Below are 21194 nucleotides of genomic sequence, written 5' to 3' on the forward strand. Positions count from 1 at the left end.
TTATGTGGATTAAATGTCAGAAATTGTGAAAACTGAGTTTAAATGTATTTGGCTAACGTGTATGTAAACTTCCAACTTCAACTGTACACTCCAACCCCAACCTCTCACCTGACTAGCAGAACATGCTGTTCTGTAGATCTTAAAATTAAACTTTGAGAGATAAGCCTTCATCTGAGACACATGGTGCTTCCCACAAAGTTTGTGTGAAGGCAACATGGTGTTTGACTCTTTGTGTTTGTTGTGTGTGCATTTGTCTCCCTGCATGTGTCCGTGTGTGTGAGACAGAAGGCCCAGCAGCGGTTGAAGCTCGCAGTGGCTCCGCCTCTGTAGCGGCTGCAGGTGTACCGGTAGGCCCTGCCAGGGAGCTGCACACATCACCACCATGGTAGGACTTCTATAGGAGTCAATTCTGTTTTAAATCTCATTTTCATTATGGGTAGATTCTGCTTGATGAAACCGAGTAAGTCTTTAACAATGATGTGTTTGTGTGGCTTGTCTGACAGAGGAGTGTGCTACACTTTAGATGTCAGCGGTCTCCATGGATACGGGATGGATAGAACTTAAAGTGTAGAAGAGAACGGGGTGTACTGTACTAAGCCCATCAGATGGAGGAGAGATATTACACAGACAAACACATGATGTGTCTCGCTAGACACCAGCAGGTCTGTATATGAGTCAGTTAGGTTTACACCTTCACTATGTGACAACTTCTGTTACCCCTTCGGATGGGAGACATGTGCACACACTCACCGCTCTCAAACCCTCACCACCCTCACATACACACAGGGCCAGACAGAAAGCACCCAGACGGCACCTGTCTAGCAGCTCCTCCTGTTGTCATGGAAACAAACATTGAGTCAGCGCTCCTTGTCTAGAGCAGTGGTGGGCACCTCCAGTCCTCCAGGGCCTGATTGGTGTCACACTTTTTCTCCATCCCAGCAAACACAGCTGATTAATCAAATTGCATTCTAAATTGAAGATCATGATTCAGTGATTATTGGACTGTGTTAGCTGGGGCAAAACTGTGACACCAATCAGGCCCTCGAGGACTGGAATTGCCCACCCCTGCTCTCGAGCCTTCCTGTATACACACACATAAATATGACCTAATGTCCCCTTGTTTGATTTAAAAGTTTATTCAATTAAATAAATTTAAATGACCCTATTGCACTCACACTCACTTACCGTGGCAAGAAAAAGTATGTGAACCCTTTCTTAATTACCTGGATTTCTCCATAAATTGGTCAACAAATTTGATATAATCTTCATCTAAGTCACAACAATAGACAGACAGTGTGCTTAAACTAATAACATAAAAATAATTGTATTTTTTTTTCTATGTTGAATACAACTTTAAACATTCACAGTATAGGTTGGAAAAAGTATGTGAGCCCCTAGGCCAGGGCTGCCCCACCCTCTTCCTGGAGATCTACTGTCCTGTAGGTTTTCAGTCCAACCCTAATTCATCGTATCTGATTCTGCTAGTTAAGGTCTTGTTTGGCAGCAAATAAGTAGAATCTCAACTTTCTCCAGGAAGAGGGTTGGGCAGCTCTGCCCTAGGCTAATGACTTCTCCAAAAGCTAATTGGAGTCAGCTAACCTAGAGTTCAATCAATAAGACAAGATTGGAGATGTTAGTTAGAGCTGCCTTGCCCTATAAAAAACACTCACAAAATGTGAGTTTACTGTTCACAGGAAGCATTGCCTGATGTGAACCATGCCTCAAACAAAAGAGATCTCAGAAGACCTAAAGTTGTTGACTTGCATAAAGCTGGAAAGGGTTACAAAAGTATCTCTAAAAACCTTGATGTTCATCAGTCCACGGTAAGATAAATAGTTTATAAATGGACTGTTGCTACTCCCTAGGAGTGGCCGTCCTGCAAAGATGACTGCAAGAGCACAGTGCAGAATGCTCAATGAGGTTAAGAAGATTAAGAAGAAACCTAGAGTGTCAGCTAAAGACTTACAGAAATATCTGGAACATGTTAACATCTCTGTTGACGAGTCTACGATACGTAAAACACTAAACAAGAATGATGTTCATGGGAGGACACCGGAAGAAGCCACTGCTGTCAAAAAAAACATTGCTGCATGTCTGAAGTTTGCAAAAGTGCACCTGGATGGAAATATTCTGTGGACAGATGAAACTAAAGTTGAGTTGTTTGGAAGGAACACACAACATTGTGTGCAGAAAAAACAGCACAGCACACCAATATCAAAACCTCATCCCAACTGTAATGTATGGTGGAGGGAGCATCATGGTTTGGGGCTGCCTCAGGGCCTGGACAGCATGCTATCATCTACGGAAGAATGAATTTCCAACTTTATCAAGACATTTTGCAGGAGAATATTAGGCTATCTGTCCGACAATTGAAGCTTAACAGAAGTTGAGTGATGCAACAGGACAACAACCCAAAATACAGAAGTAAATCAACAACAGAATGGCTTCAACAGAAGAAAATAAGACTTCTGGAGTGGCCCAGTCATAGTCCTGACCTCAAACCGATTTGAGATGCTGTGGCATGACCTCGAGAGCAGTTCACACCAGACATCCCAAGAATACTGCTGAACTGAAACAGTTTTGTAAAGAGGAATCGTCCAAAATTCCTCCTGACCATTGTGCAGGTCTGATCCACAACTACAGAAAACGTTTGGTTTAGGTTATTGCTGCCAAAGTAGGGTCAACCAGTTATTAAAACCTCTTCGGGCCAGGGGGCAGTATTTTCACATTCGGATGAAAGCGTGCCCAGAGTAAACTGCCTGCTACTCAAGCCCAGAAGCTAGGACATGCATATTATTAGTAGATTTGGATAGAAAACACTATGTTTCTAAAACTGTTTGAATGATGTCTGTGAGTATAACAGAACTTATTTGGCAGGCGAAACCCCGAGGACAAACCCTCCAGGAAAAAAAACCCATTGAGGTCACTTTTCAATGGGAATCTAGAATTCTAAGGCAGTTGCTTACCGTTCTTATCGCTTCCACTAGATGTCAACAGTCTTTAGAAATTGGTTGATGTTTTTCCTTTGTGTAATGAAAAAGTAGGGCTGTCCAGAACGAGGGTCGATTGAAATGTACTGTTTGTTAGAGGTGCGTGACCTGAACACGCTCCACTTTGTTTTCCTCCGGTATTGATCACAGTTTATCCCGTCCTAAATTTGATTTTTTACGTTAAATACCTGAAGTTGTATTAGGAAAGTTGTTTGGACAAAGATTACAGGTAACTTATGAGATATTGTGTAGTCCTGTTTAATTTGGTGTATTGCATGTGTGATTTCATGAAGGTTTAATATTTCTAGTAATTTGAATTTTGCGCTCTGCCATTTCACCGGATGTTGTCGTGGGGTTCCGCTAGCAGAACGTCTACAGGTTTAAATCCAAGGGTTCACAATACTTTCCCCATGGCGTGTTCAATAAAGACATGAAAATGTTTAATTAGTTTAAGCAGACTGTTTGTCTATTGTTGTGACCTAGGTAAAGATCAAATTTAATGACCAATTTATGCAGAAATCCAGGTATTTCCAAAGGGTTCAAATACTTTTTCTTGCCACTGTATGTCTATAGCAAAACACACATGTACCTAACCACAGACTTGTCCGATTTACAGGGTCTCTGTTGCCACAGAAAAATCCAGCTGGCCACAGGGGAATATCTCAGGAAATGTCAACAGGAGATGTACTATGGTATATGACCAGACACCTGTGTACATGCTCTGTTCTTTACTACTGAGTTACTTGTTTATTTCACACCTCCTCACCACCCAAGAGAAAGGGATGACTCAAGCTATAGCTGGACTCATCCTGGGCCCACTTTCTCGTTCTTGCTCTTTTTTTTTCTCTATGATTCTCCCTCAGCCTCTCTCCCCCTTCCCTCTGTCTACTTTGACTGACATGCCCACCTGCATTGCTCACTCTACATCTATCCTACATACATCTCTACATACATCCATCTATACATCTATCACTCACTGATCACTCACCACTCACTGATCATCCCTAAAGCCAACACCTCATTCGGCCGCCTTTCGTTCCAGTACTCTGCTGCCTGTGACTGGAACGAATTGCAAAAATCGCTGAAGTTGGAGACCTTTTCTCTCCCTCACCAACTTCAAACATCAGCTATCTGAGCAGCCAACCGATCGCTGCAGCTGTACATAATCTATTGGTAAATAGCCCACCCATTTTCACCTACCTCATCCCCACAGTTTTTATTTGTTTACTTTTCTGCTCTTTTGCACACCAATATCTCTACCTGTACATGATCATTTATCATTCCAGTGTTAATCTGCAATATTGTAATTATTTGCCTACCTCCTCATGCCTTTTGCACACATTGTATATAGACTCCCCTTTTTTTCTACTGTGTTATTGACTTGTTAATTGTTTACTCCATGTGTAACTCTGTGTTGTCTGTTCACACTGCTATGCTTTATCTTGGCCAGGTTGCAGTTGTAAATGAGAACTTGTTCTCAACTAGCCTACCTGGTTAAATAAAGATAAAATAAAATATCCCACCCATCTCCACCTCTTCTCCCCTACCTCTTAATGGTTCTGCTCTCTCCTCTCGGAAGTACATTTACTGATTACATTACAGGATTCTGAGCAGTGATTTTCCTTGGAAATGCATAATGTTGACATGAACTATAATTAACCCTTAAATGTGCTATAAGTGCTATACAGGCGGGTAACGTAGCCTAGTGGTTAGAGCGTTGGACTAGTAACCGGAAGGTTGCGAGTTCAAACCCCCCAGCAGACAAGGTACAAATCTGTCGTTCGGTCCCTGAGTGCCAGTGATCACATGTAGACGCGCTGTTCCCAGGCCGTCATTGAAAATAAGAATTTGTTCTTAACTGACTTGCCTGGTTAAATAAAGGTAAAAAAAAAAGTGCTTAATGGTCAAAATATTAAAGAAAGATTCTGACAGCAGAACTCTCTACTGATGACATCCTCTTCAAAGAGAGAAGAGAGAGTTAATATAGAGCAGGAGGTTGGGAAGGAGACAGGCGCTGCATCTCAAGTCTCCTCTCCTCCTCGTTTGTGTGGGTGAAGAAGGTTCTAGTCCCTGAGTGCCAGTGATCACATGTAGACGCGCTGTTTACAACACAGGCATAGCCTACTCACGCACAACATGCACACACTGTCCCAGCCTCCAGCACCATCCACGGGCTTTGGATACATCTGCCTGGGAGAACACACAGACATACCCACAGACAGAGGGAGTGTTTTTTTTCTACAGTGGATTCCCAGCTCTCTGACAGAAGCAGAGCTGGAATGTAGACTGGTCCAAAACTCCAGGCTGTTAACTTCATCCCTGGGAGCTCAAGTAAACCAATGAGTGGATTGATTTAATGGATTGAATAAATTGATAACTGAAATCAATCGACAACCTCAGTGCAACAAATTATTGGGGGTACGACCGATTGATGGGCGAGTCCACCGTGGCTGACAGTCTGCATTGAACAGTCCACTGGTAAAATACTCAGCTGTCGCGCAAAGGAGCGGCGAAGAACAGTCAGTGAAGTCCAGAGACAGTCACTCGGACAAGGTAAGACGGTACTGGACCCACCTACGGACTAACTTACTGAAAGTAGGCATAGTTATAGACTCTCTGACTATTTCAGTTTATAGACAGGCATTTGATTTTTTTTCACTGCAGGACTGGCGGCTGTAGTCTATGTACGCAGTATTTCTGTGAATTTTTACATTTGAAGTGGAAATAAAGTGACGAGGGTCTATTTAATTGAACATCACACACCGCATAACTACGGTATGTGATTTGGAATCATTGATTGATTGGCAGTAAAACGTTTATATTTTTCCCCCGTTAACGTCAGAGCGTTCTTCTGTTTGGTCACCGGCTATTTCAGGTTAAAAGTAACTTTTTGGTCTTAATTTAAGGTTCGGTTTGGGCATAAGGTTAGCAGTGTGGTTAAGGTTAGGCCATTTTAGAAATAGGCGGGGTTTGGCCATAATTAAGACTTTGTGGCTTTTGCAGGCTAACTAGTGACGACCGCTATTTCAGACCCGTCAGCGGTTGAACTCTGACGGCACATGATAAAGACTGTAGAGGGATACCAGGGCAGGAGAGGGATATGTTCGTCTGATCTGCTGAAAATTATCACTGGTAGGAAACGTTTAATTTCGTCCCTCATCCAGTGTTTTTTTTTTTATCCGCAGCGCCGGCTACTGCCAGTTTCCACGGCTGTCATAGGCTAATTAAAGCCTATTAAAGGCTGTGTTGCGCCTCTGCATTTGCCAATCGATAGGTTCGATTCACACACACACACACAGAGCGAGAGAGAGTTGTTATTGTCTCTGGTGGAACTGCAACTGCTCGTGAAATTCGTCTCTGAAGCCGTTTCTGTGTCTCGTTCTACGGTAGAGATTCACAGCGGTGTGGGCAGGTTATTTTGGCTACATGAAAAACCGAAACAGTAAAGCACCTAAATAACAACCATACATAGGCCTTATAGTCTACCATATGTTGTAGTTTATTCAACGAAGCTCGCAAGGAATGTAGGTAAGAGACGTTCTACTACACTGACAGACGCATGGTCAGTGTCATTCAACAGCTCTGCAGTTTCACGAGGCTATAGCATGTAACCCCACTCACTCTGCGTGCATGTGTGTGTATACCTGGTGTGCTTGAGTGTGTAGTGCCAGATGGAAGGAAATGCCACACATGCACAAACTGAGCTTTTACTACACTGCCATGGCAACACAACCACACCACATTACTATAGCCACATGGCAAGTTCCACAAATATATCTAATCTGCAATGGGGAAAATACTTATTCATTAGGATACTCCCCTATTTACTCACATAGGTGTGGGTGTCTCACCAGAGAGCCAGGTATGAGAGGTTGTTGCCATGGGGAAGGACTACTATAAAACCCTGGGCATCCCTAACCCAGTAACCTTTCTCACACTCTTCTTCTACCTCCAGAGAGCCAGGTGTGAGAAGTCGTTGCCATGGGGAAGGACTACTATAAGATGCTTGGTATTCCTAAGGGTTCTAATGAGGAGGAGATCAAGAAGGCATATCGCCGCATGGCACTGAAGTTCCACCCAGACAAGAACACAGATGCTAATGCAGAGGATAAGTTTAAAGAGATCGCTGAGGCCTATGAAGTTCTGAGTGACCCCAAGAAGAGGGTCATCTACGACCAGCTAGGAGAGGAGGGTAAGAGAGAGAGGCTCACTATTCTGAGTGTGGTCGGTGTGATTTCTAAGTATCACGAAGTCTTCTATCTTTCTCTGTGTGTGTGTCATTGTGTGAGAGCGAGAACACTGAGCAGACTCTTTTCCTTATTTATCTGTCCTCCCTACCTCACCCTTCTGCCTCTACTGTCTAACTGTTCTCTCCTGTCTGACCGGCTCTTTCTACATTGTGTTTCCATCTCTCAGATAGGCCTGAATCCATGAGGTGGCAGAGATAAGAATGACAATGAGGTGTTGTGTGTGTTAAGCTGCGGGTAGTCTTATCAGTTTCTGTAGCAGCAAATATTTTGCTAGACCACTGCCCCCCCCCCCCCACCCCCCAATCCTATGGGAACTGTTGTAAAATTTAAAAAACTCTAAAATTCTACAGAGGAGGAATTAAGCTACATCTCCATCTGGGTGGGTGTGTGGTGAGTGTGTACTCACAGCCCTGTCTCTCTCCCTCTGTCAGGTCTGAAGACGGGGGGCAGTAGTGGTCAGTCTGGGGTTCCTGGTGGGTCATACCACTACACCTTCCATGGGGACCCCCACGCCACCTTCGCATCCTTCTTTGGTGGCTCCAACCCCTTCGACATGTTCTTCGGACCGCACCACAACCACCATAACCGCTCCAACGGCTTCCACTCCAAGGTCCACAACCACCACAATGATCATGACATGGAAACCGACTTGGATGAGGATGACCCCTTCGCCTCTTTCACACACTTCGGCTTCCCCGGGGGGGTCAACGGCTTCCCTGGCCATGGCGGGGGCAGGAGGAGGGGAGTGAAGTCAGAACGTCTGGCGGGTTCCAGGAGGCAGCAGGACCCCCCGGTGATCCATGAGCTGAAGGTGTCTCTGGAGGAGATCTTCCATGGTTGCACCAAGCGGATGAAGATCACCAGGAGGAGGCTGAACCCCGATGGCAGGAGCAGCCGGACGGAGGATAAGATCCTGAACATCGTGATAAAAAGGGGATGGAAGGAGGGCACCAAGATCACCTTCCCTAAGGAGGGGGACGAGACACCAGAGAACATTCCAGCAGACATCGCCTTTGTGCTCAAAGACAAAGGACATGCCCACTTTAGGAGGGACAGCTCCAATATCATCTACACCTGCAATATCAGTCTGAAGGAGGTAGGATCTGTCTGTTGCTCTGTCTGCCTGTCACTGTCTTTCTTTCTTGATTTCTCACACAGCCTATTTCCACAAATACCTTTACAGAAAACTGTCTGCCTGTGGCATTGCTTTGTCCAGGCTACAAAACACTTCTTTTTTTCTCTCTGCCTCTTTCACTCTCCCTCTATCCACAAATACCTGACAGAACACTCACGCAGAACTGGAGGCCTGTGGTATTACCCTGTAAAGACAATAGTATTTTTTATTTTAAACAACACTCACTCTCTTTCTATCTCCCTCTAGGTTTTCACAAGGCAACTGTGTGTGTGTGTGTGTGTGTGTGTGTGTGTGTTAGTATTATTTTAGTAAGTGAGGATGTTCTAATAAAGTGCATCAGAAGTCACATCTCTCTCTCTTTCCTACTCACTCTCTCTGACTCAGAGCCTCAGGCACCTCTAACAGCAGTACGCTGGTGTTCATGTTTCTAACACTAGTTTTTGGGCAGTGCCGGGAGATGTCTGTGTGCAGTTACACATCGGTACTGCACCTAAAAGGAACTGTTCCTCTGAATACACTACCTAGCTCATCACATCCCTCCAGTCTCTGTGGATTGAGTTGAGCCCTGGCTGGGCAGACTGAGTGCTGTGCAGAATGTATCTCTAGCACTGCAGTGTGAGTGAGCATGGAGGAATGTGTTATCCCTGTGTGACAGGCCCACTCACACTCTACCCTGTCCTGCCTCATATGTCTTCCTTTATGATAGCTTTTTTTAATGAGCACAACAGTCATTATAGTGCTAACTAAGTCATCTGCTGTTTAAACAGACAATAAAGCATTTATACACTTAGACAGCTCTTTCTCTTTTATACATGCACACACACCTACACAGAGAGAGAGCAGGATTGTGTAGTTAAGGTGGTACTCTGACAGACAGTTTATTTAATTAAAGCTCTCCATGTGTGCTCAGCTGTGACCAGCCTGTGAAATGAAACACTCTTTTATAGTTCCAATATAGCTGCCATTCATCTGCTGCCTATATTAATGGGCTGGCTAATAACAGATCCTCGAATGGCGCTTGTTGTGTACATATTAGTTTATACAAGGTGCTCAGATGGGCATGTTAACCAGTAGTCCTTACTTTCTGTCAAACAGTTAGTGTCACAAACTGCCATAAATATGTTTTAGTTATGAGAGTTAATGCATGCAGTAAAGAGGCAGTTGGTGGAATGTGCAGTGTTAAATTACATAGTTGCTTTTTTCCGGAAATGCACAGATTTAGTATGTTAACTTCGATCCAGGGAAGGAAATAGACCGGAGTGAGAGGGGGGGAAGCGGAGTTGTTGGAGGGAGAGCGTATTAGTGAACTGGGTCATCTGAATTAGTATACAAAGCAAATACAGCTTCCATTTCTACTGCCAGGGAGCTTTGCTTCCATCCAGCAGCTAAGGGAGGTATGATTATAGAATTCTGGCACTGGGCCTCTATTAATTGGCTTCCTGGGTTTATACACACTGTTAGCTGTGCTGGTTGGTTTTAAACTCTGTTAGCTGGCTGAATTTTGGCCTTATGATAGCTTGGTTAGACCCTATGCTAGCTACGCTGGCTAGTTTCAGTCCCGATGTTCTACGTAGGCTTTTGGTCTAAAAATAACAGGCTCAAAGTTATCTATAGAAGACAGGAATGTCAATGGGGGAGGTGTTGCTGTATTCAGACCTCTTGACTTTTTCTACATTATGTTACATTACAGCCTTATTATAGAAATGATTCAACTTTCTTTTTCTTTTTTTCCTCATCAACACTCATACCTGTGTTAATGAGAGAATCACTGACATGATGTCAGCTGGTCCTTTTGTGGCAGGGCTGAAATGCAGTGGAAATGTTTTTGGGGCATTCAGTTAATTTGCATGGCAAAGAGGGACTTTGCAATTAATTTAAATTCATCTGATTACTCTTCATAACATTCTGGAGTATATGCAAATTGCCATCATGAAAACTGAGGCAGCAGACTTTGAAAATTAATATTTGTGTCATTCCCAACTTTTGGCCACAACTGTATAGGCTAGGCCTACTATATATATTTCTAAACTTTCCTAATATTAAGCATGTTACTTCTCTTTATAATAGGGCTCCTGAGTGGCACATTGGTGTAAGGCACTGCATGTCAGTGCTAGAGGCGTCACTACAGACACCCTGGTTCGCACAATAGGCCCAGCGTCATCCGGGTTTGTCCCCACAGGAAGCCGTCATTGTAAATAAGAATTTGTTCTTAAAACTTCTTGTGACTAGGGGGCAGTATTTTCATTTTTGGAAAAATAACGTTCCCAGAGTAAACAGGCTATTTTGTCAGGACAAGATGCTAGAATATGCATATAATTGACAGCTTATGATAGAAAACACTCTAAAGTTTCCAAAACTGTAAAAATATTGTCTGTGAGTATAACAGAACTGATATTGCAGGCAAAAGCCTGAGAGAAATCCAATCCAGAAGTGACTCATGTTTTGAAAGCTCTGCGTTCCGATGCGTCCCCATTGAGCAGTGAATGGGCTATCAACAAGATTCTTTTTTCTACGTATTCCCCAAGGTGTCTACAGCATTTTGACGTAGTTTCATTTGAAAAACACCTTGAGGATTGACTATAAACAACGTTTGCCATGTTTCTGTCGATTATTATGGAGCTAATTTGGAATATTTTTTGCGTTTTTGTGACCGCAATTTCCGGTTGACTTTCTTCAGGTTTGGCTGAGAAAAACAGAGCTATTTCGCCTACAAAAATAATATTTTTGGAAAAAAGGAACATTTGCTATCTAACTGGGAGTCTCGTGAGTGAAAACATCCAAAGCTCATCAAAGGTAAACGATTTAATTTGATTGCTTTTCTGATTTTCGTGACCAAGTTGCCTACTACTAGCTGGACATAATGCTATGCTAGGCTATCGATAAACTTACACAGATGCTTGTCTTGCTTTGGCTGTAAAGCATATTTTCAAAATCTGAGACGACAGGGTGATTAACAAAAGGATAAGCTGTGTTTCAATATATTTCACTTGTGATTTCATGAATAGGAATATTTTCTAGTAATATTTATGTCTGTTGCGTTATGCTAATTAGTGTCAGATGATGACAACAATCCCGGACACGGGATGGGTAGTTACAACAGTTAACTGACTTGCCTCGTTAAATATTTTTTAAATCAGGACTATAGCTCACCAGGCTGGCATGAAAATGAACCATGGGAAAAATGTCCTCCATTTGCTATTTAAGTGCATAGATTACATGTATTTCTTCCCCCTGTTGAGACAGGTGCATGATAATGGTCCATTCTAATTCAAATTTCACACTTATTATTTAGTATATGTAAAGACGATATTAAATCAAGACTATTCTGATGGGTGACAATATTAGCCTATCATTTGTGATTGATGCCCAGCTTGTGTGCAGTAAGGCAAGAAACAACAAATGCCTTTTTGAAATCATAATTGCACACCTCATGTAGCCTAGTCCATAGGCCTATATGTTTTGTTAATGGTTGTCACAACTAAAGTGGCCAAATAACTTCTTAAAATTAAGCACATTAATCAGCTTTACAAAGGGTGTAGAGTAACTGCCATACATACACAGCACGTGACTTTCAAGTTTGGGGAAGATAATTTTCACTATAAAAATGCACCTTTATAATAAAAGCATTACATGCATAATCGCATTTACGGTCACATTTGAGAATGGTGTTTTCCCGCTAATGGAGCATTAGTGCTTATAGCCTACTTCCGTGTGCGTATTGCTGAGCTTATAATGTGAAGAAATAGCCTAATAGTTATTTTAAGCTAAAAGTTCTGATCTGTGCTTATGAGGCTCCGCTATGCAATCTGGTTTCCGAGCTGGTCATGGGTGCACCTCAGCCATGCTCGCTCAAGGTCCTAAATTATATCATAACCGCCATCAATAAGAGACTATACTGTGCAGCTGTATTCATCGATCTGGCCAGGGCTTTCGACTGTCAATCACCACATTCTTATCGGCAGACTCAACAGCCTTGGTTTCTCAAATGACTGCCTCGCCAGGTTCACCAACTACTTCTCAGACAGTGTCAAATCGGAGGGCCTGTTTTCTGGACCTCTGGCAGTCTCTATGGGGGTGCCACAGGGTTCAATTCTCGAGCCGACTCTCTTCTCTGTATACATCAATGATGTGGCTCTTGCTGCTGGTGATTCTCTGATTCACCTCTACGCAGACGACACGATTCTGTATACTTCTGGCACTTCTTTGGACACTGTGTTAACTAACCTCCAGACGAGCTTCAATGCCATACAACTCTCCTTCCATGGCCTCCAACTGCTCTTAAATGCAAGTAAAACTAAATGCCTGCTCTTCAACCGATTGGTGCCCACACTTATCCTGACTTCGGCAATGTCATTTACAAAATTGCCTCCAACACTCTACTCAGCAAATTTGATGTAGTCTATCACAGTGCCACCCATTTTGTCACCAAAGCCCCATATACTACCCCCCACTGCGACCTGTATGCTTTCGTTGGCTGGCCCTCGCTTCATATTCGTCGCCAAACCTACTGGCTCCAGGTCATCTATAAGTCTTTGCTAAGTAAAGCCCCGCCTTATCTCAGCTCACTGGTCACCATAGCAGCACGTGCTCCAGAAGGTTTTTTTCACTGGTCACCCCCAAAGCCAATTCCTCCTTTGGCCGCCTTTCCTTCCAGTTGTCTGCTGCCAAAAACTGGAACGAACTGCAAAAATCACTGAAGCTGGAGACTCATATCTCCCTCATTATCTTTAAGCACCAGCTGTCAGAGCAACTCACAGATCACTGCACCTGTACATTTCCCATCTGTAAATACCCCATCCAACTACATCATCCCCATACTGTTATTCATTTTGCTCCTTTGCACCCCAGTATCTCTTCTTGAACATATATCACTCCAGTGTTTAATTGCTATATTGTAATTCTTTTTGCCACTATGGCCTATTTATTGCCTTACCTCCTTTATCCTACCTCATTTGCACACACTGTATATAGACTTTTTCTATTGTATTATTGACTGTGTTTGTTGATTCCATGTGTAACGCTTTGTTGTTTGTGTTGCACTGTTTTGCTTTATCTTGGCCAGGTGGCAGTTGTAAATGAGAACTTGTTCTCAACTAGCCTACCTGGTTAAATAAAGGTGAAATAAAATGAAAATATCAGGTTTCTTTAGACCTGTCTAAAATAAATAATGGATTTATTGTGATGGTGTAGGCTATATTATATGGATTTGAGACTTTTTCAAAAGTAGCTGTTCCAAAGATCTGCATTTGGCTTGTATGCTTTGCGTGGAAGCCAGCAGATGCTAAATGTGTTCGTTACCAAGCGTCTCTTCACGGGCCCCAAGTCCAGAACAGACTCTGGGAAATGCACAGTATTACATAGATAGAGCCATGACTACATGAACTCTCTTCCACATCAAGTACCATAATTCAAGTGAGCTGAGCAGTAAAATCCGTTTTTTTTAAACTGATGAAACATCACAATGTTGACTGTGAAGAGACACACATGCACTCCACCAGGCCCTCAGTGTCTGCTCTGTCTTCACACAGGACCATGTGCTGATAATAACTAGGGCTGGCAAGTTACGAGGAGGCTCTCTTAGGAGGAAAATTACTTCATTAACCATGATCCTTTGGCCACTTTCACAATTATCCCTAGTGATTTTATTTGGTGCCATTCAGCCCCATTCAGCAATATGGCGCCCTTCAAAATTAAATACTTCCGTCTTTTTGCGCCATCGGGAGTTTTCCATAGCGCTGATGTCATCCATGTATTCCTATCACAATCTACTGTTTTTTCCATTTATGTTTTGTGGTTTTACTTTAGCACGTATAACTCGTTAGCATGTAGGGAGCACCGATTGGTGTTAACTCGTTAGTCCGTATGTGTTACACATGTGCTGGTTGCCATCTCGTCAGTGGGAAGGTGTTTCACTGGTGCTGGCCCAGTGCTCCAGTTGTCTTGATAGATGCAGAGGGTTAACACCATAAATTGGCGCTCCCTATTTTGATTTCTAGTCAAACCGTCCTTTCCCTGATTTTGTTTTGCTTCCAGGCTTTAAGTTTGGTGTGTTTCTTTTGTTTGCCTTTTAGTGGGCGCTCAAGGTGCTTGTCTTTTAGGTCCCAGTTGTTGTTGCTATGCAACTTTCAGTGGACACCCCCATGAGTGTCTTTTAGAACCTCTTCTAAAACCCCACCTGCTAAGCTGCTAGCCATCAAGCTAACGAAGTTAGTCCCAGATGAGTTCTGCAATGGAGCCCTCCCTCTGTGTTGAAGTAAATGTGGTTACAGCGCTGTGGGAGCTGTATCTACTGCGCTTTGTTTTGGGACAAACTGGATCACCCAGAGTTCCAATGTAGCAATTGCTTGCTTGCCGAGGATTATAGGCTTGAAATGGCTTCCTTGACCATGAAGGTTGCCAGCCTACGTAAGAAACTGGGGAAAACGCTTGTTGGATGCATCTTCGCCTTGTCGTTTATCGTTTCCGACTGGCCGGGTGTTCGCCAGCGGAGCCATTTCTTGCCTCTTCTCCCCCATCTGATAGCGGAGTCGAAGGAGGACAGCAAGAGGTGGCAATCAACGATGGATGGTCGCATGACACGTGCAGTGGAAGCCAAAGGCAGCAGTCTCCCGCAAAGCAGGCTGTACTCCCAAAGAGAGGACCGGAGTGGATACAAACAACAAATAGTTTCGCCGCCCTGGACATCAACAACTTTCCATCCCTGATCTGAATCGAGCGGGGCTTCTCCATCTGTCGGAGGCCTGCACTGGGAGCTACGGCCTCAAGTTATCCTGCCTCTCGCCCATCCTTAAAGTGTTCTCTGACTCCTGTGACGTGTGAGAGTGGGCGGATTTCCTTGTCCTTCTCACCAGCCATGATTTTGAGCAGATCCATGGTAAGAAGTGACAGTTTCTGGTGCAAAAGCAATGTCCTATCCCGGAGCTTGAGTAAATTACATTACTAAACTGCTTCTAAATGTACTACATGGAAATATCCATGCTATCATGGTTCATGTACATTTTAATGACACTATGAAGGGCAACTCTGAACAGTTAAAACTGGATTTTAAAGAGCTGATTGACTCTGCTAGACACTAATATAAGACCCATCGTATATGGCTCTCTGAATCGTGGCATTGGATGCTTTAGCAGGATGCTTTCTCTTCACAACTGGCTATGCGATTATTGCAGCTCAATGGGTGTAACTGTTGTTGACAAATGTAATACCTTTTGGAAACAAAACATGTTATATAAGGAGGATGGGATCCACCCAAATCATTTGGGTTCCGGGATCCTTCCACAGCATTAAGGCTGCGTTGAGACAATTACTTATCAGAAGGCCTAGCTCAGTTAAACCCTACCATTGTGTCGTTGAGTTGTCATAATGCTTCAGAAAATGTACATTGCCTATCAAAGCCCCTGGTATAAGGTAAGTAACTTAATTCATGTCCCTCCAACTGCAGCTATTGTATGCAGTTATGTGCCAACATTTACATTTAAGTCATTTAGCAGACGCTCTTATCCAGAGCGACTTACAAATTGGTGAATTCACCTTCTGACATCCAGTGGAACAGCCACTTTACAATAGTGCATCTAAATCATTTAAGGGGGGTGAGAAGGATTACCTATCCTATCCTAGGTATTCCTTGAAGAGGTGGGGTTTCAGGTGTCTCCGGAAGGTGGTGATTGACTCCGCTGTCCTGGCGTCGTGAGGGAGTTTGTTCCACCATTGGGGGGCCAGAGCAGCGAACAGTTTTGACTGGGCTGAGCGGGAACTGTACTTCCTCAGTGCCAACAGTATGAACCAGATTATTTTTTTAAAGTCAAAGTATTTGGTTTTAAATAGATTTAAGTATCAAAAGTAAAAGTATGAATCATTTAAAATTCCTTATATTAAGCAAACCAGATGGCACTATTTTCTTGTTTTAAGTGTATGGATAGCCAGGGGCACGCCAACACTGACATCATTTACAAACAAAAGCTTTTGTCTTTAGTGAGTATGCCAGATCAGCGGAATTAGGGATGACCAGGCATGTTCTCTTGATAAGTAAGAAAATGGTCAAATTCACAGTCTTGCTAAGCGTTTTAAAATGTAACGAATACTTTTGGGTGTCAGAGAAAATGTTTTGAGTAAAAAGTACATTTTCTTTTGGAATGTAGCGAAGTAAAAGTTGTCAAAAATATGAATAGTAAAATAAATTACAGATACCCCAAAAAATACTTAAGTAGTACTCTCAAGTATTTTTACTTAAGTACTTTACACCACTGCTTCTCCATATGACTGTTCTGTATCTTTGTTACAGGAGCCAGTGGCCTGGCCCTGTAACTGCAGGGTTCAAGCCCTGCTCTCTCTCCGGCTGTTCTCTCTAAATCAGGACAGTTTGACATTCGGTGTCAGTGTGGAGAACAGGAAGGAAACACACACGACTCCCCATCCACACTTAGCAGGCTATCGCTAACTCTAGCTGCAGAGCTTTAAGAGGAACTTGACTTCTGATATTACAGAGAGATATGCTCTATGCATTGGCTTAGACAACATATGCATGTGATAACGCTTCGTGATGCCTTATTTTGGGGGGTTGAGGTTGTGGGGGATGGTAAACACCGCATGGGGCAGCTGTGAAATGGGACTGACACCTGATTGGCCAACTTGTAAGTACTAAACTGGATCACGCAATGAAATAGTATCATGTTATTGAATTGGGACTGAAATTGTAGGCCTACTGCACTTAATCAGAGTTCGCACTTAGGAGTGGACTACATAATTTTGGTGCTCCCTTGTCTGAGCTGAGGCTTCTATAATTAAACTGGCCTTGGGTTAGCTGTCTGTGTGCCTCCAGCATCATGGCAACCTGTCTAGGTTGGAGTTAGTATGGTGTGCTACCTGCTCTGGGTAGCAGTTGCTGATCTAAGATCAGTTTAATGTTACTCTTACTCAATTTTAAGCCTGACAATTAGGGTGCAAAACGTACCTTATATCAGTGGCTATGGGACACTTCATCCTACTACTTTGGGTGCTCAGGTTTCATTCCTCGAACCCATTCTATTTCTCACTGCTCTCCCTGCATTCAATAGGCACTGTGATAAGGAGAAGAGACTGTGTCCCAGCCCCTCTGACAAACCGTCCAACTATTTATGACCTCAGCTGATTCCTGTCTTCATTAGCTCTCAAAATGAGACCACTCTCTAAAATTAACCTCCTGTGCACTCTATAACCTACCAACCCTATACAGGAACCACACACCTGGAAAGACTGGGAAACTTGTTATAGTGTCAGAGGGAGTGATCCATTGTAGCTGATGTCATTCTGTGTCACTCTGAGTGCCCCAGTGCCAAATCATGCTATCTAATGTTTTCCAGCTGAACCTGTGTTCTAGACTGCTGAACTAGAACATATACTAGTGTTCTACGTCCATAGCTCCTGAAACACGTTATCACCTATCCTTAATCACTGAATTAACTAACAACCGATTACTTTGTTTTTCATATCATCAGGTGTGAATAGAACATATGTACAACACCTTGATTTCCCAGAGGAACGGATTGAAGAACACTGTTGTAACGAACCAGTCATATAGTGAACATGTTTGAGTCGTATGATACAATAGTAAACCCTCTCATATCCCCCTCCCCCAGGCGCTGTGTGGCTGTACGGTGAACATTCCCACCCTAGATAACCGCGTCATCCCGCTACCCTGCCATGATGTCATAAAGCCAGGGATGGTAAAGAGGCTGAGGGGGGAGGGCCTGCCCCTCCCTAAGAGCCCCACCCAGCGTGGCGACATCATAGTGGAGTTCACGGTTCGCTTCCCAGACAGGATCCCTCCCCAGTCCAGAGAGATCATCAGACAACACCTGCCCCAGTCTTAGGACAACACCTCGCCCACGGACAATTATATTTTGAAGGGAAAGTTATATTTATTTTCTGGGAATGACTGAAGTGCCAAGAGGAACTGCAGTGTAAGGTTGTTTTTATAAAAAAAAATATTTCTGCCCAAGCACATACACGGGAATGGATCAGCGCAGCTTTGGCTTTTACCAGAACTTTTCTCCCCCCTACAGATTTATCAAGGGTTTTATACATCCCCCTGCCTTTCCTCCTCTTCTTATGGATGGGATGACAGGAACACTTTATTTGAAAGAGAGAAGATTGTCTAGGATTTTCCAGAGGAAAGTTGAAAGTGGATTATTTTATCTACACCCAACCAGCAGCTTTAGTCTGTGTTCCCCTATTTTACCCCAATAATCTGTGTCAAATGTTTAATAAAGCATCATGTGTGAACTGTGTAGGTTATCTGCTGGACAAGTCCACTGCTATGACAGCAGCTACTACCCCCACCTCTTCCCAGTGCCTAACCATTAACATAGTTTGACAAGCATATCTTCAGATTTGGATTTGCTTGTTGGTTTTAACATGGTGTGCAGTTTGTTGTATCTATGTCTGGTCCAGACCATCTGACTGGCTGAGACCCCCAGCAGCCCAGCTGTGTGTAATCCACTATGGGTCATCATATTGGTACCTCAGGCCGTTCATCTATAGGTGCTTTGCTCCCTGTGGTGTCTGTCTGAGGGAATGACTGAGTCTTTAATAACTGCCTTTTAGCTCTCCACGACTCACCGAGGGACTGCTAAGTGCCTTAACCTGAAGACACACACACGGCTCCCCCATTCCTACAGAAACCCTATGGACCTGTCAAGTACCAGGATTCATACTCAATGTGAATAACTATTGTAATGGCTGCTGGTGTCCACAGGATGAACATAGAGAATATTATCATTTCTATGAACCTTTATAATAGGTTCTGTAAATGACTGTTCTGCTGTGGATGTCTGTGGGTCGTATACTGGGAGTGGCACTGTATGCAGTGCTTAATAAGGTCATGGGGTGAAATACATTCTGGTTTTGGGTGCCAGTAGGGTTTATATTTAGGAGCAGAAATGCTGCAATATTATAAAGGTGAAATGATGTGCTGCTACTCAGTACCAGTGTGTTTCAGCGCCTATCATGATACATCTATTCAGAACTATCAAATGGAGACCCCGTCCATTTTTTGCCAGCTGTGATATGTGGACATTGAAGGAATCTGTCAGGACAGGTTGATACTGTAGTGGTTGTTCCCTGCCTGTAGGTAATGCCAAAAGATACAGAATGGCAAACATCTGAGGAATTCCATCTTGATCTAATAATGATGCCTGTCAATCAGAGAAGCTGCAGGGTCTCTGGGCTAAAGTAGGAAGTGAGCATTGGCATGGTGCTGTGAATGTGGTTTTTCAACAACTTTTGACAAAGTTTCATGTAAATTGAATGCTATGATGACAACCAATAAACCAAATACTGAGCAGTGTATGGCCCTGTGTGTTTATGTGAAGTTATTTGTATTTGTAGCCTAACCCCACTTCTGCTTTCACCTCTCCATCCCTCCTGGCTCTGGTTACGTCAAAGACTGAAGGGAGGGATGACCAAATGCTTTCTTTATTTGTCCAATGATCTCACAGATGAGATATGCATATACGCGGCAGTGTAGCCTAGTGGTTAGAGCATTGGACTAGTAACCGAAAGGTTGCAAGTTCAAATCCCCGAGCTGACAAGGTACAAAATCTGTCGTTCTGCCACTGAACTGGCAGTTAACCCACTGTTCCTAGGCCGTCATTGAAAATAAGAGTTTGTCCTTAACTGACTTGCCTAGTAAAATAAAGGTTGAAAAAATACATCGGAACACCGGATCAGTAGCAAATACATTTTCACGCGAATATTGAATTCTGGATAATTTAGTATGGTTTGTATATACAGTTGAAGTCGAAAGTTTACATAATCAGGTTGGAGTCATTAACTCGTTTTTCAACCACTCAAACTATAGTTTTGGCATGTCGGTGAGGACATCTACTTTGTGCATGACAGGTTATTTTTCCAACAATTGTTTACAGATTATTTCACTTAATTCACTGTATCACAATTCCAGTGGGTCAGAAGTTTACATACACTAAGCCTTTAAACATCTTTGACAATTCCAGAAGATGTAATGGCTTTAGAAGCTTCTGATAGGCTAATTGAAATCATTTGAGTCAATTGGAGGTGTACATGTGGATGTATTTCAAGGCCTACCTTCAAACTCAGTGCCTCTTTGCTTGACATCATGGAAAAATCCAAATAAATCAGCCAAGACCTCCCAAAAGATTGTAGACCTCCACAAGTCTGCTTCATCCTTGGGAGCAATTTCCGAATGCCTGAAGGTACCACGTTTATCTGTATAAAGACCATGGGACCACGCAGCCGTCATACCGCTCAGGAAGTAGACGCGTTCTGTCTCCTAGAGATGAACGTACTTTGGCGCGAAAAGTGCAAATCAATCCCAAAACAGCAAAGGACCTTGTGAAGATGCTGGAGGAAACGGGTACAAAAGTATTTAGATCCACAGTAAAAACGAGTCCTATATCGCTCAGCAAGGAAGAAGCCACTGCTCCAAAACCGCCATAAAAAAAGCCAGACTACGGTTTGCAACTGCACAGGGTGACAAATATCGTACTTTTTGGAGAAATGTCCTCTGGTCTGATGAAACAAAAATAGAACTGTTTGGCCATAATGACCATCGTTATGTTTGGAGGAAAAGGGGGGAGGCTTGCAAGCAGAACACCATCCCAACAGTGAAGCACGGGGAGGGGCAGCATCATGATCCGGGTCAACAGCATCAATGTAACAGTATAATTTTAGACCGTCCCCTCGCCCATACCCAGGCGCGAACCAGGGACCCTCTGCACACATCAACAACTGTTACCCATCGCTCCACAAAAGCCGCAGCCCTTGCAGAGCAAGGGGAACTACTACTTTAAGGTCTCAGAGCAA

General features: G+C 43.3%; 1 protein-coding gene across 1 annotated transcript; it reads left to right on the forward strand.

Annotated features, from left to right (window-relative positions):
• Nucleotides 1-351: 351 nt before the first annotated feature.
• On the forward strand, nt 352-19686 carry LOC135513999 (dnaJ homolog subfamily B member 5-like). Its single transcript, XM_064937087.1, has 5 exons — nt 352-385; nt 504-662; nt 6946-7182; nt 7672-8336; nt 17990-19686. Exons 3-5 carry the CDS (start codon nt 6972-6974, stop codon nt 18221-18223), a joined length of 1110 nt encoding a protein of 369 aa, XP_064793159.1. The 5' UTR covers nt 352-385; nt 504-662; nt 6946-6971; the 3' UTR covers nt 18224-19686.
• Nucleotides 19687-21194: the final 1508 nt, after the last annotated feature.

Source organism: Oncorhynchus masou, chromosome 25, assembly GCF_036934945.1.
Source record: "Oncorhynchus masou masou isolate Uvic2021 chromosome 25, UVic_Omas_1.1, whole genome shotgun sequence".
Taxonomy (NCBI): domain Eukaryota; kingdom Metazoa; phylum Chordata; class Actinopteri; order Salmoniformes; family Salmonidae; genus Oncorhynchus; species Oncorhynchus masou.